General features: G+C 49.1%; 1 protein-coding gene across 4 annotated transcripts in view; it reads left to right on the forward strand.

Annotated features, from left to right (window-relative positions):
- The window catches only part of CFDP1 (craniofacial development protein 1), a 66811-nt gene that overhangs the window by 34978 nt on the left and 6091 nt on the right, over positions 1 to 25742 (forward strand). Inside the window, exons 6-7 of one of the 4 annotated variants that reach the window (XR_013931914.1) lie at positions 11330 to 11447; positions 25433 to 25591. Coding sequence is in view for 3 of the 4 variants with exons in the window: in XM_080410898.1 (XP_080267024.1) it covers positions 25433 to 25591 (159 nt within the window). In the remaining variant the exon portion in view is untranslated. Of the gene's footprint in view, positions 1 to 11329; positions 11448 to 25432; positions 25592 to 25742 lie in introns of those variants that run through there. The other 3 variants (XM_080410901.1, XM_080410899.1, XM_080410898.1) reach the window with 3 other exon arrangements.

A 25742-nucleotide genomic window follows, 5' to 3' on the forward strand; every position in this document is an offset into this window, starting at 1 on the left:
TTTCAACTCATGGAATCATAAAATCATTTCAGCTGGAAAAGTCCTGAAAGCTGCTGTGTGGAAGTGCACGGACCTTGCTTATAATCTGAATGTCAGCACATGGGTATGATTTTATAGGTTCAGGCCCACCTGTGGTCCTGTAGATCAGGTCGTTCGCTCCACCATGGGTCTGCTCCAGGTTGCACTCCGATCTACAAAGAGCCAGCCGTGAGCTTTCTGCTGGAGACTGGTTCAGCTCCTGGAAGCAGGACTGGCTCTGGGGCTGCCAAACCTGGTTCCTGCTAGGAGCATCTCCCCAGCTCTTCCACACTGCATGGAGCTGTAGGGATGTGTTGCTGCTCTTCTGTGCTTCCCCTCGAGGAGAAGGGGGTATGGATGCTGTGCTGGGGAGGGGGGAGGGGGTCCCTTTAGTGCAGGCACAGGGCAATGCAGGAATAAAAAGCCTTCCTTATCATTCCCATCTTCCTTACTGCCTGGAGCAGATGCGTTTGTGACCTCGGGGAGGTGGTGGGTGTCAAGACCTGATCCATGTGCCTGAGTGTGATCTCACTAATGTGTATGGAACTAGAAGCAAACACAGCAGCAATGCAGGACTAGCCAGTAATGAGGTGCTGCTGTAAAGAGAAAAGCAAATCTCATCAAGATCTTGTGTTCTTCATGACGCAATCGGTGACAGTTTGGGATGATATTCCAGGGAGAAAGTGGGTTTTGAGGAGGGAGCTGGCCGGAGAGCAGTGCTTCGCATGACAATGGTGGGAACTGTGGGTGTCTGTCATTCCCGGAAATATATTCAAATGCCCTTCTTCCACCGGGGAATTAAGAAGTTATGCAGACTCGGCCTAGTTTCATTATTGGATTTAAAACAGGTTTTGGCAGAAGGCAGCCAAGCACATCAGGAATGGAACAGAAAATACTCTTCCTGAGTCAAAGAGCCTGGAAACCGCCTCTCACACCATCTAAAGCAAGTGACAAATGCTGCTTGTTGTAATCTGAAATCTTTCACTTCTCTCCCTCCCCCACATCCATTGTGTGTGTGAGTGCATAGGCTATTTATTAGCAAATTTAAAGCCACAGGCACAAAACTATTGTGGAGTCACCCTAGGACCCCTGCACTGGAGGAGGAACATGTTGCATTAAAAGGTACTTACCAAAGCAGCTGAATTCAGCCTCTTGATTGCCTTGGCTACAGCTCCAGGTACTTATACATATTTTTTCCTTTTAACCCTTACTACTTCTCCAGTCTGATCTGCGTTTTTGACAGATGATTATTATCACTGAACGAGCTGGCAGCTCTCATAGTCTCAAGTGCTGCAGAAGTCCTGATGCTAGTTATAATGCATGCAGGTTGCCTTTGAATATTTGGAAAGAAGGACTGTAGAAAACTCGTATGGTATGAAGCTTGTCTGCACTGGTGCGAGCGGGAGTGCTGAGCCCTGCTCTGTCAGGGCAGGACGTACCCTGGTCCCAGAGCACCCCTAAGATCACAGCATGTCTTGGACCTCAACACTTCTCGTCACAAACTCTGGAGCACAGTGAGGCCGATGACAACTAGACAGCTCATTCTGTAGGCGTTTTCAACATTTCCCTGGCTCTGTCTTTAGTGGTATTTTCTAACCCTCTGCATTTGGGCTGAGTACCTCTCTCAGCTTGGCCTTCTTCCAGCTGGCCTTCCCCAGTGCCAGTGCATGAGCCTGGAGCTGTACATCAGTGACCCCAGCTTCTGGGTTTGTTTTTCACAGGTGTCTCTTGCAAAATCTGTCTCGTTAGTGGGTAATCTGTGACTTGTCCGAGTCTGAAGGAGAAGCTTGTCAGCATCAGACCCGAACCCAGCCTGTCAGTGTGTGAACACCTTCCTCCTATGCTGAAAGATTGTAGGGGCGCTCAGACCGGTTGCTCAGGATGTCTCAGTTAAGCTGTGTTCAAAGCTGGGATAACTACTGCGCAGACCGCTGTGGTACTTTGAGACCTGTTGATGGGAAGAAGAATATTCCACCATGATGGATGGTGGGAGTCCTGGTACGAGCCCAACGTACAAGGTTTGAACAAGTAGTGAATACTAGGATGAAATTAATTCCATGAAGGGCCCTATTTTTAACTTCTTGACATATAAAATTCTTTGTAGCTGCAGTTTGGCAGGGTCCTGTCTCTTGCAACAGGGGTCACTACTTCCATACAATGGTAGAGCTGGTTTATGCTATTTTTACTAAGCTGCGAAAGTTGTTTTGCTAACGTGCTGTGACTCTGCTTGCTTCCCCACCCTTAGACTCCATCTGTACACTTCAAAATAGTAGGAGGAAGAGGGTAGAGAAAGAACAAAGGCTCATAATACGAATGGAAGGAAACTAGGGAAATTCAGGAGGAAATGGACAGTGAGAAATACAAAAAGATCCAGCTGCGCTGAATGCATGGGGTATGAGTGCACAGGGATGCTTTCTGCTTGGTATTCAGAGCTCAAAACCTGCATTGTGGAGCTGAACTTTCCTTTGAGTCAGTGACCTATTCAGACACCTAACAATGTCCATTATGTACAGTCAGCTTGTTTATGTGGGCTTTCTTAACTTTTTTTTTACCAGTGCTGGGCTTTCTTACCTTTTTTCACGTACAATAAAACAATATCCTACTTGTGAAGTTGCCAGGCCAAGCTAGATTTTGCTGTGCAAGCGCTTGACCATCAGCTTTCAGCAACCATCTTATTACTTAAGAAAGATTTAAGAGCACAAACTATGATGACCAGATGCTCAAGGAGAACATGGAAGCGTTCAAAGCCACTTGGAAGTGTTCAAGGCCAGGCTGGATGAAGCTTTGAGCAACCTGGTTTAGTGGAAAGTGTCTCTGTCCATGGCAAGGGTGTTTGGTCTTTAAAGTCCCTTCCAACCCAAACCATTCTATGATCTGCTGAGAAAAACACTGTTCTTGGTTGACTGATAGCAAATGTGTCTGTTCTTTGAAGGATGGAGTGAGGGGAAGGAGGTTGCAAAAGGTGGGTCCCTGCCTCTCTGGAGTGATCAAATTGCTTCAGTGAGGCAGCCTGAAGAGGTAAATCCAGAACAGCGCTGAGGCTTGGTGGCAGCATGGGACCAGCCCACCAGCGATGCTCGTGTTTCACTGTGCGGTGAAAGCAGTGGAGAGGCAAAACCCAGGGAGCTGGGGGAGAGCATCTCAGCTATGGAGAGGCAAGCAGTGCTGCTGCTGCCTGCATCCTTGCTGCAGAATAGGTGGGGCTGTCAGCCCACAGGAGAGCTCTGCTTAGGTTTGTTCTACAGCTGCAGAGAAACCAGCTGGCCCGGGTTTAACGTATGAGGGGATCCCCTGAGAGGCTTTGTGTACTCTCTGCAGAGTTTGGGGCAGCAGCTGCAGAGGCGCCTAAGCATGCTCTGCAGCAGAGATATCCTCTGCGACCTTGGGCAGCCCAAGGTTTTAGCCCTGTTACTTGGAAACAGCTCCCACCTCCACTACAAAACACAGGGCAAGTTGTGGTGGGATGACGTGGTGGCTCTGATGAACGTGAGAGCTGAAGTACAGCTTTTGGGTTAGGAGGAATGGTGTACAATACCATTTGACCTTCGCCTTTAGTTTTCTGTGCGAGGATGTTACTCCCAGTTGAGGGAAGGTGCTCTTTAACCCAGCCCACCAAGAAGCAACTGTGAGCAGTGATTAAAAGAGCTGGAGCTAGAAGCAAGGTATACATTTTGTGGTGAGAGCAGTCTGGGCATTGGTACGAGTCTGTGCAGGCGATGGTGCTTTCTCCTCCTATTTAAAGAGAGAAAGCGTTCCGGCAACTTGCTTGTTCTGTCTTATGCCCTTGTTTAACCACTGCTCATTCAGTTAGAGCCACTTAGCAGCTTTTAAGACATTTCTTTAGGGGGAAAAATTGAATTCTGCACATTCAGGGAAACATCTGTCATCATTCGGAGCAGAAACCATAGTTAACGTGGTCCCTGGAGCGTGTGGGAGAGCTCCAGTTCCTTACTGCAGCTATGCAGTCACTGTGCGGGGAGCAGAGCTGGCTGAAAGGTGAAGAAGGTGGTTTAGCAACATTGCCCTACATTTAGAAAAATCAAGCGGTGCCGCTTTGAAGTCTCGAACGTGTGTGCAGCACATGACACGCGAGGAGTGTTTTTATTTATGTGTGTTCTCAGGAAATCGTGTTGCTTTGTTAGCTGAGCCCTTTTAAGTGTCTTAAGTTGGGCACCCCGAAAGCTGGGTTTTAGCAGGCACTTCTGGAAGATGTCAGCCTGAGCTGTATTTTCCTGACTCAGATCCTTGCAGTAAGAACTGAAGGAGTGGAGCATTTAAATAAGAAAAAAATAGAAGCTACAGTGCAGCTAGATAACGTCAATCTTGTCATTGCTTTTAATATTCATTGCCAGGCACGGCGATCACACTTTGTCAGTTTTAAGTTAAGCAACCCTTAGTCCTAGTCAGCTTCTGTCTATGTACATGAAAGGGATGACTGAGCCCACAGCTGCTAAAAGCATCTCTCAATTACTTATATTTCACTAGGTATTTAAAGATTAGGTTGGGGCGTAGAGGATGAAAGGGGTTTTTCTTTATCTTTTAATAAGAAACTTGTATTTGCAGATATGAGAAAGACCAAAGACTGAAGCGCCTAACATGCTTCTTTTCCCCGCTGCTTCCTCTGAGTGGGGTGTGGGGGTAGGGGAGTGTGTGGAGATCCTACAGGGAATAAAACCATGTCCCTCTTGGTCTGCTGCTTACCACAGCCCTGCCCCGGTTCCCAAAATTGATGGCTAAGGATGTGCTGTGCTGGAGTTCTCATGACATAGCCTTGCTTGCAGTGCAGGAGACTGAGCAGCGTACGTGGGAATTAAATATATGGGGCTTTGCACGCTTTAGGCATGAACAACAAAGGGGAAGATGAACTCTTCTCTCCGCTTGTAATGCAAGAAGGTTTGAAAGATTCCTTTAGTCACTTGCTTTTGCTGTCTCCACTGACTATCAAACTGTTTTGGGGGAAAGGATATCTTCATTAGCCTTGTGGTGCTCCAGCCCTTCAATCAAAAAATAACTATCCTGAGATCTGTGGAAAATTATCTGGCAGAGTCAGAGAGGACCAGATTAACATGATCCTAAACAAAAAAAGAAAGAAGCTGGGGAAAATAGTTTGGAGAAGGGCTTCCAGCTGTCTGTATTTAAAAATGTGGGAAGGGAGGAGAAAGGCATGGATCCCAGTGTAAAACAAAGCCAGCAGCTTTCATGTCCCCTTTAAGGCAGACACATGTGGCAGGAAAAAAGATGCTCCCCTTGCTGTAGCCGCATGATCGTAGGAATGAGTAGCACACAGACTGCGTTCACACCAGCGTGTGCTCAGAAGGGTGTGAACAGTTCCCACACAACCTTCTCAAGAGCAGCCTGAAACAGTATGTAAGGTCCTCGTGCCAGCCGTTCATCTTTACGCTGGCAGGTTGAAACAAGCGATGGAGCTGCTTTGAAGGAATTTGATGGTCAGCTGGTTGTGTGTGGCATAACAGACTTAACTCATGTCTTGGGATGCTTGCTTTGCTAATAGCTTAACTGGACATAGAAAGCTCTGACTTCATGATCAGTAGACTTGGGGGTGTGGGGGAGAGCTGGGCACACCAGACCCAGCACCCTCTGTATCACCAGATGCATGTGATGTGGGTGAGGAGGACGTGGGGAGCTTCAGCCCAAACTAAGGCAGTGTGTCTGGAGGGTGCTCAAAGCGCCAAGCAGCCCAGGCACAGCCCTGCTTTGGGGACACGGAGTGAATCTGTGCATCCCGCTCCTCGCATGATCTAAGCCACCTTGGGTTTTCCTCGCGTCTCTGGGTGCAGCCAACCCATGAGGGGTGAAGGCCTTGGGGAAACCCTGCAGCTAAAAGTGCCCTCTTGTTATTTGTCTGATTTTTTTATTTGGATTGTATGCTGCCTGTATGTGCAGCTTGGCTGAGAAAGCTTTCTTTGAAGGTAACTCAACAGCGCGCCTACTCCAGATCAGGGATTTTTGTTGCTGTGCCTTGATTCCTGTGCTTTTTTAGCTTATCTAGTTGCAACAGCCCCAGGGCCTGGAGGCAAGAAGCGCAAGGTGAAGAGGAGGTGACCCTGGTAGCTGGATGTAGCTAGGAGCCAGTACATACCAGCTCTCCTCAGCCCTGCCTCCAAATTTGTTGTGTGGCTTCCCAGCATGGTCAGGGTTGGAAGGGACCTCTGGAGATCATCCATTCCTTCATCCTTCACTTCTCTGTACCGCTGTTCTCACCCCCAGAGAGTGCCTTGTTCACACCTGTGGAGGGCTGAGGGGTTTTGTCTATCCTCTTTTGAAGTGCAGCATCGTTCCTTGCGATGGTTTAACCCTGAGCATTATACCTCTGGATCACCTTTCCTGGTATAAACCAGCAGCACCTCTCACTTTGGTCCCTCTGCTCACGTGTTCGTGCCCCAGCAGTCCTTTGCTCCTCCTGAGTTTGGAAGAGGTGCTTGGTGCTTCACACCTTCATCTCAACCAGATGTGCAAACAGGTCAGGAAGCCAGCAGGGAAATTCTGCCTCAAACTCATAAAAGCAGAGGAACCAGGTAAAATAAATACTTGCCTTCTGAAGTGGTTACTTGGGATTGTACCGACGCAGGCTTTCCCTGTCTGCTCTGTTCTCCGTGGAGTTGAACGTGAGAGGGTCCACTCAGGTAAGCGTCACCCCACGTGGGAGTTGCTCCTGTAGGATTTTGCTGTGAGGGAGAAGAAAACTAAGGGGTTTTTGTTCATGACATAAAAATCCTGCTTCTAAGCTGTGCCTTTAGGCGTATATTTAAATGGCAAGAGCTGTCAGTTTTTCTTCCATCAATTTATTTGTGTTGCGTTCAGGCGAGGGTACACTGTGAAAAACGATCGTCTCTAGTGGCAGCTTTACTCCGCAGCCTTTTGCCATTCGGAATTGGCCTTGTTTAGCTCTGCTGCTGAAAAAAGGGCATTCAGGCAGTCTTGCTTTGCTTCTGTTACCTTTGTGCGGAGTCAGCACGGCAATGATAAGAGGAGAAAGTAAGGTTCGATTTCTCCTTGCACATTGACACCAGACTGGCTATCAGGCTTTGGGCATCTTTGTGTTCTTCCCGCTCTTCAAGGCAGGAGAGTAAATCCGAGTCCCCAGGGTAGGTTGCAGCCTGCAGAGATGTTTCTGGTAACCCACGAGCTAGGAGGAGCCCTAACGTGACGCACAGACCTTCTACATTGCCTCTCCTGCATCCGCAGGTTGCTCGCGTTGCATCAGGGGAGTGTTTTCCCAAAAATCTCTGGGGCTTCTGTTGTGTCAGTGCTGCTGTACCAGTCTCAGCAGCTTTCAGGCCCTGCTTTTGCTGCCTCTCGGAGGTTTGCACTAGTAACCCTGTTTTTCTGCAGTGTGACGTCGCACTGCACCTCCCCCAGCACAGAGGATTTTAGAGGGTCGTTGGCATGATCCATGGTCACAACACGGTCATTCACAGCCTGCGGACAGTTTAAGCCTTTAGTCTCCCTGCTGAAACCCCCAAAAATTGGACTCAGTGAAGAGCACCGGTGGCATAAACCTTTCCGTCAGACTCTCTGGGCTGAGCTGTGGACAACAGCTCTCGTCTACTCGTAACCAGCTAGCACAAGCCTCTTGTTCCAAATCCCGAGTCACCCGGTGTCATATTTGATTGATTGTGGGAGGGAGAGATGCTAGCTTTGAATGAACTGCCAAGTCTTAAAATATTTGGCAAATCTTCCTCCAAATGCTCAGGTCCTGGGGGAAAGCGATCAGGTAAGAACCTCAGCTTGCAGGAAAGTTTCTGCCTCTCTTTGTGGGAAGGAAAGGACAGCCGCTCTGGCTGGCTTAACCTAAGGCTTAGAAACTAGGAGGCAAATTAATACTGGTTCTGATTTTCTTCGTTTTCTGCAGTGTCTAGCTTTTAAGCTAACCTCGACTGGAGGGGGTGCGGAGGCTGACTCATGGCTTTTGAACACTGGGGTTGGCAGCTCTAGAGAAGAGCTCCCATGTGCTCTTGGTTACACTGGTGTCCGTTTGCCTGTGAAACTGGGGTGTGTGCTCTGGTTCACAGCGCTGCTTGTTAGCAACATGTGGCTGGATGTAGGTGGCCTGCCCTTGTCTGTGATTTGGCTGGTGCTAAAACATCAACACTATGCAAATCTGCCTTTAGTTAGCTGTTTCCTTCTCCCAGATGCATGGCAGCGCAGATCTGCAAGGGGAGCTGCTGTTGGGGGGTTGTAATTCACCCTGGTTTAATTACATGCTTGGAGACAAGGCTTAGTATTGAAAAAGCTGGGGTTTTTCTCTTGGCTTCTGAGTCCATCCAGTCCTCCTCTAGTCTAAACAAAAAAAAGTAAAAAGTTCGTAGCATCGAGAGTATTGCTGTCTTGGTTGAGATAAAACCGCTGGGTGACTTTTAGATGCATCCCAGTCTTGCCAGTTAACAGTGGGCTGAAAGAGTGGATCAGCTGGCTTGATGTAATAGCAGAAGTGGAGGAAAGCTGATGGTGGTGCATTTTTTTTGTCTGCGGTGATTTTAGCCCAGAAGAGCACATCTCTGCTAATTGACTATTAAACGAGATTGCTTGCCGAGGTGCGCTGTCTTGCCGTTTCAATCCTTTAAGGAATAAGTCTCTGATCAGCTGCACATAAGGCCCTTAAATATAATCTGCCTAATGACTGGAGGGCTTTGACCTGCTGCTATTAAGGCGCCAATGTTTTGGGTTACAAACCAAACCTTTGGGGTGGGGGGTCCGAGCAGGGGTGGTTTTTTTTCTGAAATGGTAATATTCCAAACAACAAAGGGTGCTTTTTAATCTTGAAACGAGACTTGGAAGCAGCACAGAGTCAGTCTAGAGATAAGTGTCTTTTAGCTCAAGATTTCTAGGATTGCATACATGTTACCGCATGCCTGGACCACCGGTTAGACACCTACCTGGCCACAGATCCTTTGTCCCAGTTGCTGTGCATGCAAATAATGTGTGTTTGCGTGTGTTTACTCAGTTTGGAAAAAATCTGAGCCCTGAGGGATTCAAGCTTCCTTTTGTGTTATGAAATGGGCCACGCTGAGAGCCAGCTGAAGCGAGGCTCGCTGCCTGCCTTGCAGAGACGCTGCAAGCTCCGGGAGGGTTTTGGAGCTGATGCGCTCGGTGTTTGAGGAAGGGTGGTTGGTCCCATTGCTTAGCGAGGATTCCCACTGCCATTTTAAAGAGCTCTACTGACAGACTCCAGAGGGAATCGCAACCCAGGCCTGAAAGATAGCAGCAGCTTGGGGTCAGAGTCAGAAAGGGCTGGGCGAAAGGAGGGGCTAGCTGCAAACAGAGGCAGGCTTGCTCTTCCTCTCTTCAAATCCTGCCCTGGTTTATTCAGCTAGGCTGGCCCCTGGCCCCGTCCTCCACAAGAACGGATGCAGGGGAGGAATGCTCCTTGTCCTGGGAGGCTCAGGGCACCCTCCCCAGGGTGTGTGGGAGCACGGATTATTTGGATGCTTTCTGGTTCCGTTCTCCCCCACCCCAGTTAGTTGATGTACATCATCCTAAAGCCTTAATATCACAAGTAATGGATGCAACAGGCTAGAAATGGGCAGCGGGGCAAGACTCACGCTTGCTTTGCTTTTTTAGAGTAAATGCTGCAGGAGCATTTGGTATTTTATTGCTGATATTAAAACTGGATGTGGGGAGAGAAGGGAGAATATGGCTAACGCAGAACACCTGCCTCTGACAAATGCCCAAGCCACTAGAGACCCCACAGTAATTTTGTAAATCACAAGCAGGTTTTCAGCCTTCCCAGAAACACACGCTTCTAAATGCTAACCATCAAATCGCCTAAATTACTGATCCAGCAGATTAATCAATAAATTGAGGTAGGCTTAGAATAGCTGTGGGAGAACAGTGTTTAGTAAATGGTAGCCAATTCAGTGCTCTCCATCTCTTGTTGTTCTGACCTGACAAATAACACAGCCTCTTGTTTGTGTTCTGCTAAAATATATTGTAGGAAGGGCATTTAAATGGGGTCTTTCTGACCTGTCACACAGTGTGTGTCTCTAGGAGAGCACGCTTCTGCATGGAGCAACGCTGCAAACAAAGTAAGTGGGAGACAGTGGGTAATGAGTGGTGCCTAGAGCCTCAAAATCCAGCCTGTTTTCCCTGCCTACCTCTTCCTTTCTTGCTCCAGACACTTGTAATCAGAGAATAACGGAGGTTTGTTGTATTGCTCGCAATAAAGCCTCAAAGCAAGGATCAGCCGTGGGAGCAGTATATTTCTGTTGTATCCTGAAGTGAAAGTAAAGCTGCTCAGTGCTGCACGTCCCCCTGAGATGGGTCAAGTTGCCACCTTTTTCTAAGGTGACATTGCAGGGAATCTGTCTGCAGACTTTGGCCTTTTATTTGGGAGGGGAGAGGAGGGAGGTGGTTTCCTTTGCAGCAGCAAGGGCAAAATAGGCTTTTAATAAAGCTTAAACTCTGCAGCTGCTGGCTAAGTTAAAAAAAGAAGTGCTGGCACTCAGTCCTCCTGGAGATGAGCCTTTTCCAGCTCTCTGCCATGACCCAGGGACGCGAGCCATCCCTTCTGGTCTTTTTTTCCTTTGTGCCACTTTCTTGGATGAGAATAATGGGAGAGTTTCTTCCCTTGGCAAGGCTTCACCCTGCTTGGGCTTTTCTGCTCACGGAGATCATTTAGGTTGGTTAATGGAAGGAAAAGAGTCTCAGAAGGAGAAGCGCTGTAGCAGAGATATCGTGGAGGGGGCTATGACTTTTTATTGGGTATGAATCAGGTCCTCATATCCCTGATTACAGACCCTGAAGAGAACTAGAAGTTGTAATGCCAAGAGGTAAGAAAAAGAGGGACAACTTTGTGGATGATACAGTAACCCTTTCCACCAAGGTGCACGCGTGGATCAGCTGAGAGTCACTAGAGACCTTGGAGCAGGGCTGCTGAAACGGCAGATGACAGTCCAGATACGGACAAGAACACTCTATCCAAATATTATTGTGGTTGAGGCAGATAAGGGAGTTATTTTGTTCCTGCAGAAGGTTTCTGGTTTCTTGCTGGTCTCCTGGGATGTTCAGCATGACCTCCTTGCACCTGGCTATTTGCGGAGCCTGGTCCTGGTGCTGGAGAGCCCTGTGGCGTGGTTTGTAGCCAGGAGGGGGGCACAGCACCTGGTTGCTCCAGCTTCCTGACAAGCACAGGCTGGTTTCGGTGGACTTCAGTAAAATGAAGTGTTATCTCTCCTTAAGGGACAAGAGGAGATCGTGGGCCTCGTTAATCCAAGGGAGCAATGCATCTACATCTCTCTTCCCTTCAAATGTATTTTCAGTAGCATCTGAAATGCATCAAAATTGTTCACAGGCTTGTTCTCCACTGGAAACCACCAAATGTTTTGGAGCAGCTTGAGGCATCTGGTTCAACAGGAGAGGACTCTGAATACACACGTAACTGGGTGCTGAGCATCGTTCAGCGTGCTGCGGTATGTGTGTCGGGTAGCCTGAAGCAGCTCCTAAGGCAGAGCCTGATAGCCTTGACCCTCGATGCGGTTGTCACAGGTGAAGTTAAAGAAGATGAGGGGTTGTGCTATGGGTGAGAGTCAAATCTCTCTGTTGACAAGGAGTGCTCTCCAGGAACCGAGACTAGGCAGGATGGTGAAGGAACTGTCTCTAGCAGCGTGGGTCATTGGCTACTGCATGCTGTGAAGGCTTTCACTAGTCCTCATCTGGGAGATTCACCAAGAAACTAGTGCTGGGGGGACAGAATCTGAAGCAAAGAGGCAGAGAAACTTTCACCGAGATACCTGATTTGTAATAAAAAAGAAAAAGAAAAGAAAACAAAACAAAAAACAACAAAACAAAACAAAAACCAGCTAGAGGGTTGACAAGATTTAGAGGATTTCTCAACAGGTTGGGTCAAAGGGAATTTAGCTGGCCTGGGGCAGATCACAGAAACAGCTGAAAACTGGGCTGGCCAGAGACGTGGAAAATGAGCACAGCCAAGAAAAAGGCTTGAACTGCCATGGCAAGATACAAAGGGATTTTATAGGTTTGTTGCTTGAAGGTCAGAAGCGGCTGTTCGGGCACCTAGTCTGAGCCCCTGCCTTGGCTGAGGTCGTGGTGTTTCCCTGAGAGCTCCCTGCGAGCGCTTGTGGTTACAGCCTGCATTTTTGAAAGAGGCATCCACTCGCAATGGGAAAACTTACAGTTTGGGATCCACCACATCCTTTGGGAAGCTGTTCCCATGGTTAATGCGTTTACCGCGTAACTGTTACAGTTCCCTGAAGGAGTTTGAATCGTCAGCTGGCAGCCTGCCTGCCTTGCTCAGCGCTGCTGCGTATAGCGCGCTGCCTCTTGAGACAAAAGTCTTGCTACAAAGGGACTAAATGACCTGCCCAAGGTCATGCAGGCTGTCTCGGAGAGCCAGGGACCTGAACCTGCTCCCTCCAACACAAGACTACGGGAGTGAGTTTTGTGAAGCATTTGTTCATTCAGCAGCAGCCCGCTGATCTTGTCTCCTCTCTGGATGATGTATGCCTTGCTGTTTTCCCCTCAGCAGCTGGTAGGTCACGCAGTATTTGAGAAACAGCTCTGGCGTCGTACCAAGCAGAGGCTGTGGGATGCTCACCAGTGAATTCCAGAGATGATGTGTCATGAAAAGCCCAGCCCTGCCATGGGACTGCTGGAGGTAGTGGGAGCCCTGCCGGCTTGCGGTCCCCACATTCAGTGGGAGCTTTGGCTTCCCGAGCAGATTCTGGTAGGTGGAGGTTAGCTGCAAAATGCGTTTGGGAGCCTCCCGCTTTGCGTGGGCGGAAGGGCAGTCGTGCTCTTACCCCTCTGCCCGCCTCCAGCTGGAAGGTGAGGACTGAGCTTGTGGCTGGGAGAAGTCAGCTGTTTCCATCTTCTTCCTCTGGGGAATTGAAATCTATTTCCAGTGAGATGGGTCCCTGGGAAGAGGAAGGGCAGCTCTTCTAAGTGGCTGCTGCCAAAGCTGGAAGGCACTCCGAGGTAGCCTTGCCAGCCCCAGGCATTTAAAACGCTTCAGTCAAGCCCTGGTGGGGAAAAAAACCCAACATGGAATAATCTTACTTTCTCCTCTTACATATATTTTGGGCTCTTGGTACTGTCCTCTGGTTTGTCACTGAGCTTTTTCTGTCAGCCGCCAGCCTTACAAAGTTGCAGTGGAAGAAAAGCACATCCTCTCATCAGTTAACTTTTTATTGCCTGCTTTCTCGTGGGTTGGACTTCAGGTTTTATATGGCAAACATCTTTAAAGCTTGTCAGGCATTTCCCTCCTTTCCTTACCCCCTGAAATACCCTCTTTGATCTGGATTGTTTGGCTCTTCATCTGGGATAGAACAGGGAAGGTAATTGTGGTGGATACCCCGGTGATGTTACACTTCCCAAAAGCAATTAAAGGTGATCAAACCCTCATTCTGGTTTTATGGCTGCTTGTAGCAGTGCCCAAATGTGTATTGTCCCTCATAGTCCCACATACTGCCAGGCCAGGCTTTCTGCTGGAAGATAATATATTTATATTCATACTATTTATTAATTTGCATGGCACTGCAAAGCAACAGCTCTGCTGGGCTTGAGCTTGTTGCTCATTGTAGTGATGCATTTGTGCTAGGGAGCCCTGATGCTTGTTCACCCTGACTTAATATCCTGAGAACTTTAGCCTGTCCTGGGCTGCTGAGCTTTGCAAACATTTGCCAGTGGAACACAGTGTATTTGTTTTAATCAGAACTATTCTTAAAGCTGTCAGATTAATTGCTCGGGGAGGAGGGAGGTCCCTCCCTACTTCTGTCCTGCCTTTCTCACCTCGTTTTGATCAAAGCCTGACATTGATCTGATACAGTGGGAAGCTAATCGGGATTGAACACCGGGACTGTCGACAGATCACAGGGACAGAGCCAGGGACTCCACATTGCTGGGGGGGGTGGGCACTGGGTGTTGTTTTCTCAAGGCCAGGGTCCTCAGGGTGTTAGATCCTCCTTGCGTGACACACCGCACTGTGAAGAGCAACTTGGGAGTCGCAACCAGCTGCTCCACCATCCACACTCGTTCACTTTGAAATCCCTTTAGCGCTGGAACAATTCCATTAGCAGTACTTCTCTGGCATGATTTGGAGTGGTTTCTCTGCCGATTAAAACTGAGTCCGTGCACCAGTCTGGAGGGCTTGTCATAACGAAGACATTCCCTGCGTACTTCGGGGCTGCTCACAACTGAAATCCTGAACAAAAGATCTGCTGTTAGACAAAGGAGGAATGAGTGAGCCTCAGAAGAGAGGAAGAATTTCTCCTCTGTTTGCCAGCACTTTTTTTTCTAACTACTTTTTTTTTTTAAGGATTGGTCACCAGTTAATCCCTGTCGTTTTGCAGACAAAGCTGTCAACGTTCTTAAGGTTGCACGGTGAAATAGCTTTAGTGCTGTTGGTTCTAGCAGCTTTGAATGTTCTCAAACAAATGCCTTTTAAGATAAAAATGGTCTGTGCTTGGTCCCAGCCCAGAGCTGTGGTCATTATTGTTTTATTTGAAACGTCTCAGCTGAACCCAGTGAAGTCAGGGAGAGTGTTTGAAAGTAGTCACACTTATTTCCATGGCTAAATATGGGTGGAATACAGGGTGTTACTCTAAAATGCTCCAGCGTGTGACCCAAGACGTAGCCCAGCAAGCATCCTATGTGCCACAGCTACCGACTTGTAGTAGCTTCTGGCAGCTTTCAGGTCATCAGCATGTTAGATGTGGGTACCAAAAGCATCATGCCTTCTCATTTTTATTTTTTGTTTTCGCCTGCTGTTGGGGTGTGAGATGCTTTTCAGCCATGTAGGCATGTGAGCTCGCTGACAACTTGTGTGTGCGTTTGTGTGTGTGCATTTTTGCTGATTTCTGTGCATTGGTTCAAGAACGAGAATAGTAGAAGCAGAGCACCTTCCCCCCACCCTATACAGTGCAGACAGTTACAGCTTTATAAATGGTATTTCTTGCTGCTTTTCAGTGGCAGCACTAGGATACCAAATTAAATGTAGCCCACCACCTTGGAGTGGGGTAGGTGTACTGGTTCTGTGCTGATGTAGCAAAATCCATCTGAAACCAGCCCATTTGTTATTGCAAAACATTTACAGAACTCAAGAGCAACATAAAATACATATATGAAGAGTATGCATGATATTTTTCAATAAAAAAAATAGTTGCAAATAGTGCTTTGCAGGTTCAAATTAGTCCATGTGAGAACAGTTTGCGGAGTTCTGGTGCACATATGTAGTCCTGCAGTGGCAGGAGCAGGTCTGTTTTGTATTGTGTGGATGCCCTGGGTGGAGGAGAGCTCACGTGAGGAGTTGCTGCAGCTTCCAACTGGGAAGGGGCAGCTCCATCAGCATTTGGCCGAAGCTGCGGTGCTGTGCTAATGGGCATAGCTTTGGCTGCAGACCAAGCCCCGTGTTACAGGTCCTTACCCATCAGCCGAGCATCAGACAGGGCTGGTTAGTGCTGGGTTGGAATCGTTAATGTCTTCATAGTATCAAAAGTCATTTGAATGCTACAGCTCTTTCAATTAAGCTCCTGTTGAGCTCCTTACGCAGATATTGTAACGTAATTGGCTGGTCTGCTGCAAATGCATTAGGAGAGTCTGCTACTGAAACAGCCTCCGTCTGTGCTCCGGGCTGGAGGGGAGCCAGCACGAGCCGTGGTCTCCGCACAATGTCACACTGATTAGAAGGATGCAAGATTTTGTGTTTGCTAAAATAGTTCTGCCAGGACAGCCTGGAGGGCAGCTGCAGTTATACTGTACAGAGGGGCCTTATGCCACTCTGAATTGTCCCCAGCTCTGGGGGCAGGCAGTGATGCTACTGGGAGTACCTTTATCCTGCAGTAACAGCCCGTGCATGGCATGCGCTGCCCAGCGTCACAAGTGCAACTTCATTTTGTTGACAACCACCCCACAGCACTCTGTCTCGGAGGCCCAAGGAAAATATTTTGTTTCCTCTGGCTGTTAGGAAGCGGTTCTCCATGGCAGCAGTCCCTACACAAAAGGTTCGGTCCTGAGCAGGAAGCTCTGGTCCGTTCCCTAATGAGCCCTTCCTGCTGATAAGGGGACCAGCAGGTCAGGGACTCTGCCTGAGCCAGCCAGCTCCCTGAGGACTGATGTGCTTCTTGGTGAGCATGTCCTCCAAAGCCTCTTAAATGAGACTCCAGGCCCTCCAGAGAGGTGGGTGCAGACCTAGATGCTATGGGATGGGACCTGCTTGAGGAAGGGCCAGCTCCTGCACAGCTGTGTTACTGCTGCTGCTCTCTGCCATTCCTGAGCCAAATCATCCCATCTCTCTCCCCTGCTCAGCAAATTTGCCTCTTGGTGTACATGGAGACCAAAGTCTGGTTTTATTCCTGGAATAACTATATTGTGTGAGCAGAATAACTGCGTATTTACACCTGGGTTGTTCCCCAGTTTGGGGAGCAGACTGGAGGAGAAGGTGGTACCACATCTATACTGTCCTGTTTGGGAGCAAGTCAGCGCTTAGGTCTGATTTTCCAGCCCTGCGCTTCAGAGCAGCCTATGAAGCACAATTCATGACATGGAGATGAGCATGTAGTATTTGTATGTCTTGGAGAGTGCACCAGAAAAGAAGTTACTAACTGGGATCTCTGCTGCACCCCGTGGTGTGATGCTCCACAAGCCCATTCACTGCCTGCCGTGTTGGTTTTGCTGTTCGTAGGTTGGTACCATGACACTCACTTCCCTCCTGAAGGTGAGGCACTTGTGAAGTCACACAGAAACTCACCGTGCTGGATTAATAACGAATCCAGCAAAAATCCAGTAGCTAGAATGGCGGAGCATTGCCCTTTGGTGGGCCATTGCTCAGTGCTGCTGGGAGGTGGGAGTGACATGTTTTTCCCCTGTGACAAATCTCTGTTCCCCCACTGACTATATTTAGACACAAATACATCCCAAATCAACAGTGCCCGTGGCAAGCTCTGCCACTGCCAGCAGCAACCCTCACCAAGGCAGCGTCACGCAGGCATTTACCCTGTCGCGTCTGCCCTTGCCTCTCCACACTGATGGAAACCGTGTCACCTCTGCCAGGCTTCGATTGCTGGGCTGCCGGGGTGAGCAGTCTGGCTGTCCTTGCCTGGCAGTGCCTTTCATCTCTGTCTTAAACTCTTTTCCCCGTAGACCCTGGTTGTGGGAAGGAGAGCTATAGCTATCGCTTCCTCAGAGGTTACATCTTCTGTACGTGTCTGACACGTTGCTTATTTTAACAATAGTTGTGCTTTGTGCTGTGATCTTGGATTACCTGCTCCACTCAGCACAGTTGGTGGCAGAGACTTCCTAGGAATGGAGAGAGGCTGTGAACATCAGCGTTCCTGTAGGAGTCTTCACCGTGAGGCTGTCGTTAGGTGTCAGGGATTACAGGGTGACATCAGAAACCAGAGAGGACCTGGGGCTTGGCTTAGCTCTTCAGGTTTTGCTAGTCGAGTTGCAACAGCAGTGATGGCAAAACAGCTCGGGGTTAACTGGGGTTGGCAAGCCTGAACAAAAGCCTGATAAGAGTTAACTCCTGCTCTTGGCTCGGATTAAACCCCACATTTCCTTGTTTGTTGTAAGTACTTCAGGCTGGCCTTGCTGCAGTCAGATCAGTCACCTTCTGCAGGGGTAAAGTGCATTCCGAGTATTTTCACCGGGAGCTGCTGACTGCTCCAGCCCGCGATGCTCTCCGTGCAGCAGAAGTAAGCGTGCCCCAGTTTGTTAGCAGGATCGCAGGCTGCATTCTCCCAATGGACTTGCGTCTCTTGCTACCTTTGGACATAGGTGCCTGCTCTGCTGTGCCCTGTAGCACCACCCCATGGGGTTCACCCTGCTTGTGGCTGCTTTTCCATGGTGGTTTGGTGTGTGTCACTCTTCAGAGTGCAAGAAGCTTTGCAATCCTCGCTACGAAGATATGGGCTCGTAACCCTGCCTCGAAAATCAGTGCTACTCCTAGAGCGTTTTTGGCAGGTTCTTTGGCTCAGTTTATGCATGCTTTAGGGTGTAAATGCTGAGTATCTGCTACCAGCTCAGGAAGCAGAGCGTATGGGCAGGACAGGCACCACTATCTGAGTTGGCAGCGAGTTCCTCAGACTGCCCAGTCCAGCCCAGTCCTCTCCCTGCCAGCCTGCCTGCGTTTACTGAGTCCTGGGTGCTGCCCTCCAGACAGGATCACCACCCTGCCAGCCCTCCAGCAGCATCCACCCTGCTTTTATCTTCATTTCCTCCTTGCTTGTTTTTGTGATTTTTTTTTTTCTTTTCCACCTGGAATTTCAATGTTTGTTTGTTTGGCGTTGGGGAGCCTTTCTTGTTTGTGTTTTTTTTTTAAATACCTGTTATAACAGGCAGGGCTGATAACAAGCTGGGCTGCTCTCTGCATCCATCCAAGTGCCCTTTTGGGAAACAATGTGGAGTAGGGGAGAAAAAAAAAAAAAAAAAACAAACAGAAATGCAGTTGGGTTTCACCTGGGAGATTTTTCTGTCCTTGCCCGCTGATGCGGGGTGAGGGATGGGAAGAGGTGGTCGGTTTTAGGATCTGAAGAGGAAAGCCTGTTTTATCAGCCTGGGGAAGGTTCCTGCAATTTGGCAGTACCGGGGGCACAATCATTCTGTGTCCAGCCAGACCACCCTGACCTTGCGGAGCAGATGGCACCATGCTTCCCTTCCTGCCACGTGCCTTTCTTCCTCCCCACCAGCATTTTCGCTCCTCTGCCGAGGCAGGCTGGCTGGAGAGGCTAGGAGTGAACGGCAGAGCTGGCACACAGGCCACCAGGCAGGTCTCCGCATACCTCCTGCTCATGCAGTGTCTCTCGCACACCCATGCATGTTGTTGTTTGAAGGAAGGACGGCCGGGCGGGTGATCTGTGGTGTGCTGGGCAGGAATCTTCCACTTTATTAAAATTAAAGTATTTATTGGCTGCATCAGTTGCCCAGCTGTGGTTAGTTTGTATGAGAACCATTTCCTGCCATTAAGGAAACTATTCAGCTTTACAGCAGTTTGTGGCAGGAGTAGATATTACTATTTACAAAAACCTCGTGCTCTTCTCTTGGAGTGGCAGAGCTTCTCACCTGCATCCCTGACATCGAAGTGCTTGGGGTGACAGGAATAGAGCTGCCATCACTGCGCTGCAAATAAATACTGCAGGGTGCAGTGGGGAAGGGAGGCAGGCAGGAGAGGGGCTGCAGGAGAGCCAGGGCTTGATGGTGAACGTGGTACTTCCAGGACTGCATGGCCTGAGATGCTGGATTTCTGCACTCGGTGGCATTTACTCACCAGCATGCTACTCTGACCGTGGGATCTGACATGCTGCTCTGGGTTGCAGAGAGGCAGTTTGTGTTGCAGCTTATGTTTGAGTTGGGTTCTTCTGCCTGAAGATTTGCAAAGCAGTTCGGCCATGCTGAAGAAGACCTGCGAGCAGATGCCTCCTGCTTGTCCTCTTGTGCCAGACAGCATAAGCACCCTTGGCCGTTGCAATAGTCTCATCATCTAACGCACAGCAAAAACTACCCGTCCTAGTTCTGAACCTTCCTTGAAGGTGGGCTTTTTAGGTTGTAGGTGTAACCTGCCTTTTTTAATGGTAAATGGTAAAGGTGATTTTTTTGATAATCTGTGTACAAAGGCTGGAGCAGGCGATATGAGGTCTTTCCTGGCTTTGCAACATTTCCTTTTGAAGAAGTCATGTCATCTCTGTAAGTCCAGCTTTTATTTCTGCAAAAAGAAAGGTTGCTCTGCAGTGCCTCCTGGAGAGTCACTAGATCTTATAGGTGTATTCTGGAAGGCAATAGACTGCCCAGCACCAAATTGCCTCTGCTCTGGGAGGTGCAAGAGCCTGCAATGAGGCCAGAGAAAATGCCCCACTCTGTTGGCTTGTCTGCTGCACCACATAGCTGCAGGGTGGGCAGGATGCATTGGTGGAATCAGCATCATCTACAAGAACGTGCTTCTTGGTCCAAGTCTTGCAGCCCCCACTTTGTCACCAGACCCTCATTGACAAAACAGGCTATTAGCCACTCTGATAGGGGCTCAGGGGGCTGGTTTTCATTAAAGGGGGGAAACCAAGCATCTCATTTGTGATTTGTGTACATCCGTAACTGTCCCCTTAAGTGCATTTGCTTATGCTGTTTCGCCAAAATGTGACATGACAAGAAGGGGGTGTAGGGGAGTGTTGGGGTGTTAGCTAAGCATCAGTAACATCCTATTTTGTGCTCAGCATTTCCTTCCTACAAATTGAACCTTTCTTAAGAGTATTGATAGGTGACAGAAGTAGAATCTTCCTGCTACAGAAGTTGCTACCCACAAGAAGGAGGATGATACAAGGTGGATAGAGAAGCAGCACAGGGTTTGTGGTCTGCACGCTCCCATGGAGCCAGCAGAAACAGAGCAGCAGAGGGTTTGTGGTCCCCAAGGGTGGAGGGCAGGCTTGAGCTGGGGAAGCTGCTGCCTCCTTGATCAACACGTGGGTGGGTGTCCTTCGGGCACCCTTTGTTCATCGGAGTCGGACAACATGAACTGTCACAGCTCCTCCTGCAGCCTGACCCTGCTGGTCCCGGCTGCTTCTGGCCATCAGCTTGATCTTGTTTGGCCAACTGGTGCTGCTTCAGCTGCTGAATTGTCTCCATAGGTATTGCACAAAGATGGGAGGTACTTTCCCCAGCGTTACTCTTCAACAGCTGCAGCATGGGTGTTGCAAATAGGAGAGGCTGATTTGCCAAGGCATCCAAGATCCGCTGCGTGGAGGGAAACACGAGGGCAAGCAGGAGGAGCAGTGCAGAAGGACGGGTGCAGAGCTCTGCCTTTGGGTACCGGTAATTGCCTGCACAGATCAAGGAAGGAAATAACTGGCTTGGCAGCAGTGGAGCAGGCGCGTACCTCAGTGAATCACAGGCTCGACGTGAGTCAACACTGTCACACGGTTGTGAAAAAGGCACACGTCATAGGAGGCCGTGTAAGGAGTTGCATGCCTCACAAGGCATCTGAAGTATTCCTCCTGCTCCCAGTGCCGGTAAAGCTGCGGCTGGAGCCCTTTCTTTCCCGTTTTGGATGCTGCGTTTTGAGGAGGATGTGGACCAATAGCAGAGAGTCCAGGGAGAGCAGCAAAGAGTGGTCAGAGGGCTGGCAACCGTGAGGAATGAGAAAAGCTTGAAAGGATTCAGGATTGTTTAGTCTAGGAAAGAGCAAGCTGAGCAAGGGGTGATATGAAAAGCTTTCAAAGACATAAAAGGCTGCTGTGAAAAGTGAGGGCGTGATCTGTTCTTAGTAGCTACTAGGAAGAAGATAAGAAGTCATAGGGTGAGTAAGGAAATTTAGTCATAGGGGAAAACTTACATAAGTGAAAGGCTGATGAAGTACTGAAGCCTCTAGTGCGTGTGGGGCTGGTGTCAGGAGGCCCTCAGAGCACCCACCTCTGGATGGGTGGGAGAGGAAGGCATCTTGCTTTGGCTGGTGGGATGCACCGTGAGACCTTTGCAGCCCTGTTTTGCTATTGCTTCAGGATTACTTCATAAAGCTTGAGATGAAGTCTGCCTCTTTGAAGGCAGGCACGCGTTTCCCAGACACTGCCGACCTTCATGTTACAAGCCAGTAGGGATTACATGTGACAGTGACACTTTATCATTGGTAGAGCAGCAATTCTCCAAGGTCCCGGTCAGCCTGCAAGCATGCTCTGAGATGGGGGGAAGCGTTATTGTTAAGGACAGGAATACAGAGCGTGATCGGCTAGGGTGGGACAGCGGGGAGCCCTTGGCATGCATGGGGTGATGTGTGGGCACAGTCCTTGTCCTGAAGACATGAGATGGGGGCAGGGAGATCCCCCCACCAAGGCAGAGCTCCCCAGCACGTTTATTTGCTGGCTCAGGGGCTGAATTTGGCTGGGCTTTTTAATTGTGAAAAGTAAGAGCCTGTCTTTGTGTCCTAAATAAGCAAATGTCCTGATCCTCATCCCCGGGACCCATTATGTCTTAGCAAATTACTTTCTCTCTTTTAAATGCTTTAGTGATTAAAGATGCCACAGCAGATACCCTTAATGAGTACAAAAGGGTAATAATTCCTCTTGTTGGCACTGAATGCAATTAATCAGGCCCCTTTACTTGCTTTTGAAACAGATGAGGCATTTAAGGCCAAGCAAGTTTTTAATTGGACTTTAATGTCTCTCATTTACTTCATTTTGGCACAAGCATAGGAATTCCCACCCCCAGGTTTGCTGTTGGATTTATTCAGGGTGATGAAAGGCTCAGCGTGGAGTGAAAACTCGGCAGCAGACTCGAACATGTCCTTCAGCCCGTGCCTGGCCCTGTCTCGTTGCCTGGCCCAGGCTTGGTCCTGCCACAAACAGCACAGAATTGTCCAGGCAGGAGCAGAGCTAGGTCATCCAGCCCAGGGCCCGTCTCCAGCATGGGGCTGACACCAGATATTAGCAGGATTTTTGGAGTAGGCATCAACACAAGGGTGCAACATAGCCTGCCCTTTTTCATCAGGTTCCCTTGCCTTGAAGGAACTGTTGGTTTGCAAGTCTCTGGTGGCTATCTGGAAACCCTTGATGGAGGTCCATGTTCATAACCTAGACTCCGTAGCTTCAAACACGGGGTGAATTGCGTCTTTTAAGGGATATTCCTGAGGTACAGAGGCCTTGAGCACTGGTACAGATGGATGTGTGCATGTAAATGTTAATTTATGCCAGGAATTGCCATGGAAGAAAATACGTGTGATGAGCTCCCTTTGTCTAGCCTGCAGCCCTTGCCCCTGCTGTGAAGCCAGCACTGCCTCTGCTTCCACCTCTGGCCGTGAACCGTCTTGCCTTTGGTTCCCTTCCCTCATGTATGTCCCCCGCTGGCGTTTGGGGATGGCAGTTGCCTGTCAGCATGGCCCGGTCTGCGCTTTGTGCAGGGACGTGTGCGGTGGCCCAGCCTGGCTGGTTGCCCCTGTCCCAACTCAGCTCTTCCCCACCAGCAGCTGACAGCCTGAGGTTCAGCCGAAAAGGCATCAGCCTCGGCATGTGCAAGCCTGCCTCTGAGCCTGTTTGTCACCCTGCAGGGCAGGCATTCCCCTAACACCCAGGAAAGATCCTGCAACAGCTACAAGTGGGTTTTCCAGGTGTGTGCTGTGTCTTTTGCAGCGTCTGCCTGTCTGTAGCACAGCCGTACAGTGGCTGGGGATGCAGGTGAGCTGTGAGTGCCCTTGGACAGGGAGATGGGTTATGCCATTGGGGTTCTTTGCCCCAAAAAACATTTAGGAAACAGCAAAGGACAAGAGACAGCACCCTCTGCTTCAGCGCTCTTGCTTCTCCCACTTCAAAGGTAGGCAAAAGTGTAAGCACAAGTGTGTCTGGAAAGTTAAGTGTATTCGGAGAAACGTGTTACTGAATAATACCTTGTGTTAATTTAAACACATTTTGCCTGCCAGGCTGGGAAGAGAGGAGCATTGCCAGCTGGATCAGCCATAGCACTTCTCTAGATCTGTCTCAGAGCATCTTTAAATCCCTTGCTAAATCCCAAGGCTTCCCAGTGCAGCACAAGGAGCTGCCCTGCACGAGCACCAGGCTCTGGCACCCAGGCGGCTGCTCAGCAGGGAACACCACGGGGAATGCTTGCCCAATATTTTGTTTGGGTTTGCCTTCTTACTTGTCATATCTCCTCTCCTCCCATTCCCTCGCAACTTGAACACGCATGTAATGCTGGGTTTGGTGGTTGTGCAAGGCTTGTGTGTAGTCCTGAATAGCCAGATGCAGGAGCCAAATCTCTCCAGTTTTATTTTGTGCTGAGAACACCTCTGCGCATTTTTCCCCCTTGCACTACTTTCTTGCTACCTGCAGATAAGGATGCTCGAAGCCATCATGTCTGGAAAAGTAAGAGAGAATCGGAGCCTGAGTGAGGATCAAGATTTTATTGTGTGATCGTGATGTGAAGGGCTGTCGACATCTTGATGAGACGTTCAGGGATAAAGTGACTATGGCCAGCCATTCTTGCATTGAGAATCTTCTGGCTGAGACTTACAAAGATGTCATTTTCTTTGATTTAATTCCATATAAACTGCGGAATTATTTTCCTTTAGAGGCTTGCAAATTATGGAAGCATAAACCACGCTAATGATCCGATAAGGACAGCTTTGGATACATTCCCAAGAACAGCTACCCCTTGGGCAGGACCGTGCTTGGAGAGTACCGAGGGAGAGCAATCTGCCACGCTCACCTGGCCGCCTTCCTCGGCCCCCCCTCCCCAAATTCCTCCATCTCTCAGGAACGAGAATCATTTCCTCTCCAGCTTCTTGCAGAGACGAAGGCCCTGCAGACCTGAAGTTATCTCTGGAATGTGTGTAAACACCGAGTTCAATGGGATGCTGTTCACCCCCCCTCTCCTGGGGGAGGTTTAAGAAGGGTTAATACGAGTTTGTTTTATGGGTTCCCAGCCCCGAGAATTGTCTTCCTCCGAGGGCAACCCGGCTGACCCGAGTCCCTGTGTGTGCATTTCCCAGCGTAGAGGGGAGATCCGGGGGCCTGCCACGCGGGTGGGATTTCAGTCCTCTGAGAACAAGGAGATGAAGGACCAAGGGGGTCTTCCTGCTAAGCAGGGGCTTGGGAGATGGTGTGGGGTCACAGTGCAAGCGCACTGGGACTCGACATGTTGTGTGATGGTGTAACTAACGGGATTTAAGCAATCCTTGAGCAGAAACAGATCTGTGATGAGTAGAAGGGTGTGGGTTACATGTTGTTCTGGTACCCCCATCTTCAAAGAGCGTTGAAACATAAGCAGGGAGACAAAACCTTAGAAATCACGTGCGGGCTGGGACAAAATGCATTTCAATGAGAGGTGTAAAGAGCCCTAGCTGTCACAAAAAATATATTCAGATGTAGGTTCATTATGGTGTATGAGTACGTTACTAATGAGACCTGCACCAAAATACTCTTAGATTTAGAATAAGCAGCAGCAACCAGAACCTAAAGCTAGACAAAATCAAGTTGAGAACAGACGTGTTAATACCAATGAAATGGTTAATTCCTAGATGTGTTGTCAGTGCTGGTGACGCAATGAGGCTGGATCCCATCCAGAAAACACTTTAAACTGAAGACAAAGAACCGGGCTTAGCACAGAGGTGATCAGTGGAATGGCTTGGCCTGGTGTATACAAGGGGTCAAACTAGATGATTTAATGATCTCTTTTGGCCTGAAAGCTTTCTGTTCTCCTAAGAAGATAAATGAAAAAGCCCTTTCACAAAAAGCGAGCACTTGAGATATGTGTGTAATGAACTCTGCTGCTTCCAGGGGAACGGAGGAGCAGGATCTGCAGGAAGCATGACCTTGCCGCCTGCAGGCTGCCTGAAGTTGGTGGCCATCTGTTTAGCAGCACTGGCTCACCATCATCAAGGCCACCACTCTTCTGGGTGACGTTTCTCAGCCCTGTTTTTAATTGCTGTCTCCCTGCATTTAAGTAACATTTGCTCCTTCATCTCTGTCAGGGTGAAGAGGCCAAGCGGTATGAGCAGCCTTCTGGGGAAGATTGGCTCCAAAAAGCAGAAGATGAGCACACTGGAGAAGTCTAAACTGGACTGGGAGAACTTCAAGGAGGAGGAGGGGATTGTGGAGGAGCTAGCGATCCATAACCGAGGGAAAGACGGGTAAGAGGGACTTCAACTAATAGTAGTACAGCATTTCCCACCACTTTCTATACATGTAGGAACCCCATCGCTTGTTACGGAGAGAGTTCAGCAAACCTGTGGGATTTTTTCAGGATTTATTCTAAGGATACCTAAAGCCAGTAGCTGCTCT

This window comes from Falco punctatus (genome assembly GCF_963210335.1).
Source record: "Falco punctatus genome assembly, chromosome: 14".
Classification (NCBI taxonomy): domain Eukaryota; kingdom Metazoa; phylum Chordata; class Aves; order Falconiformes; family Falconidae; genus Falco; species Falco punctatus.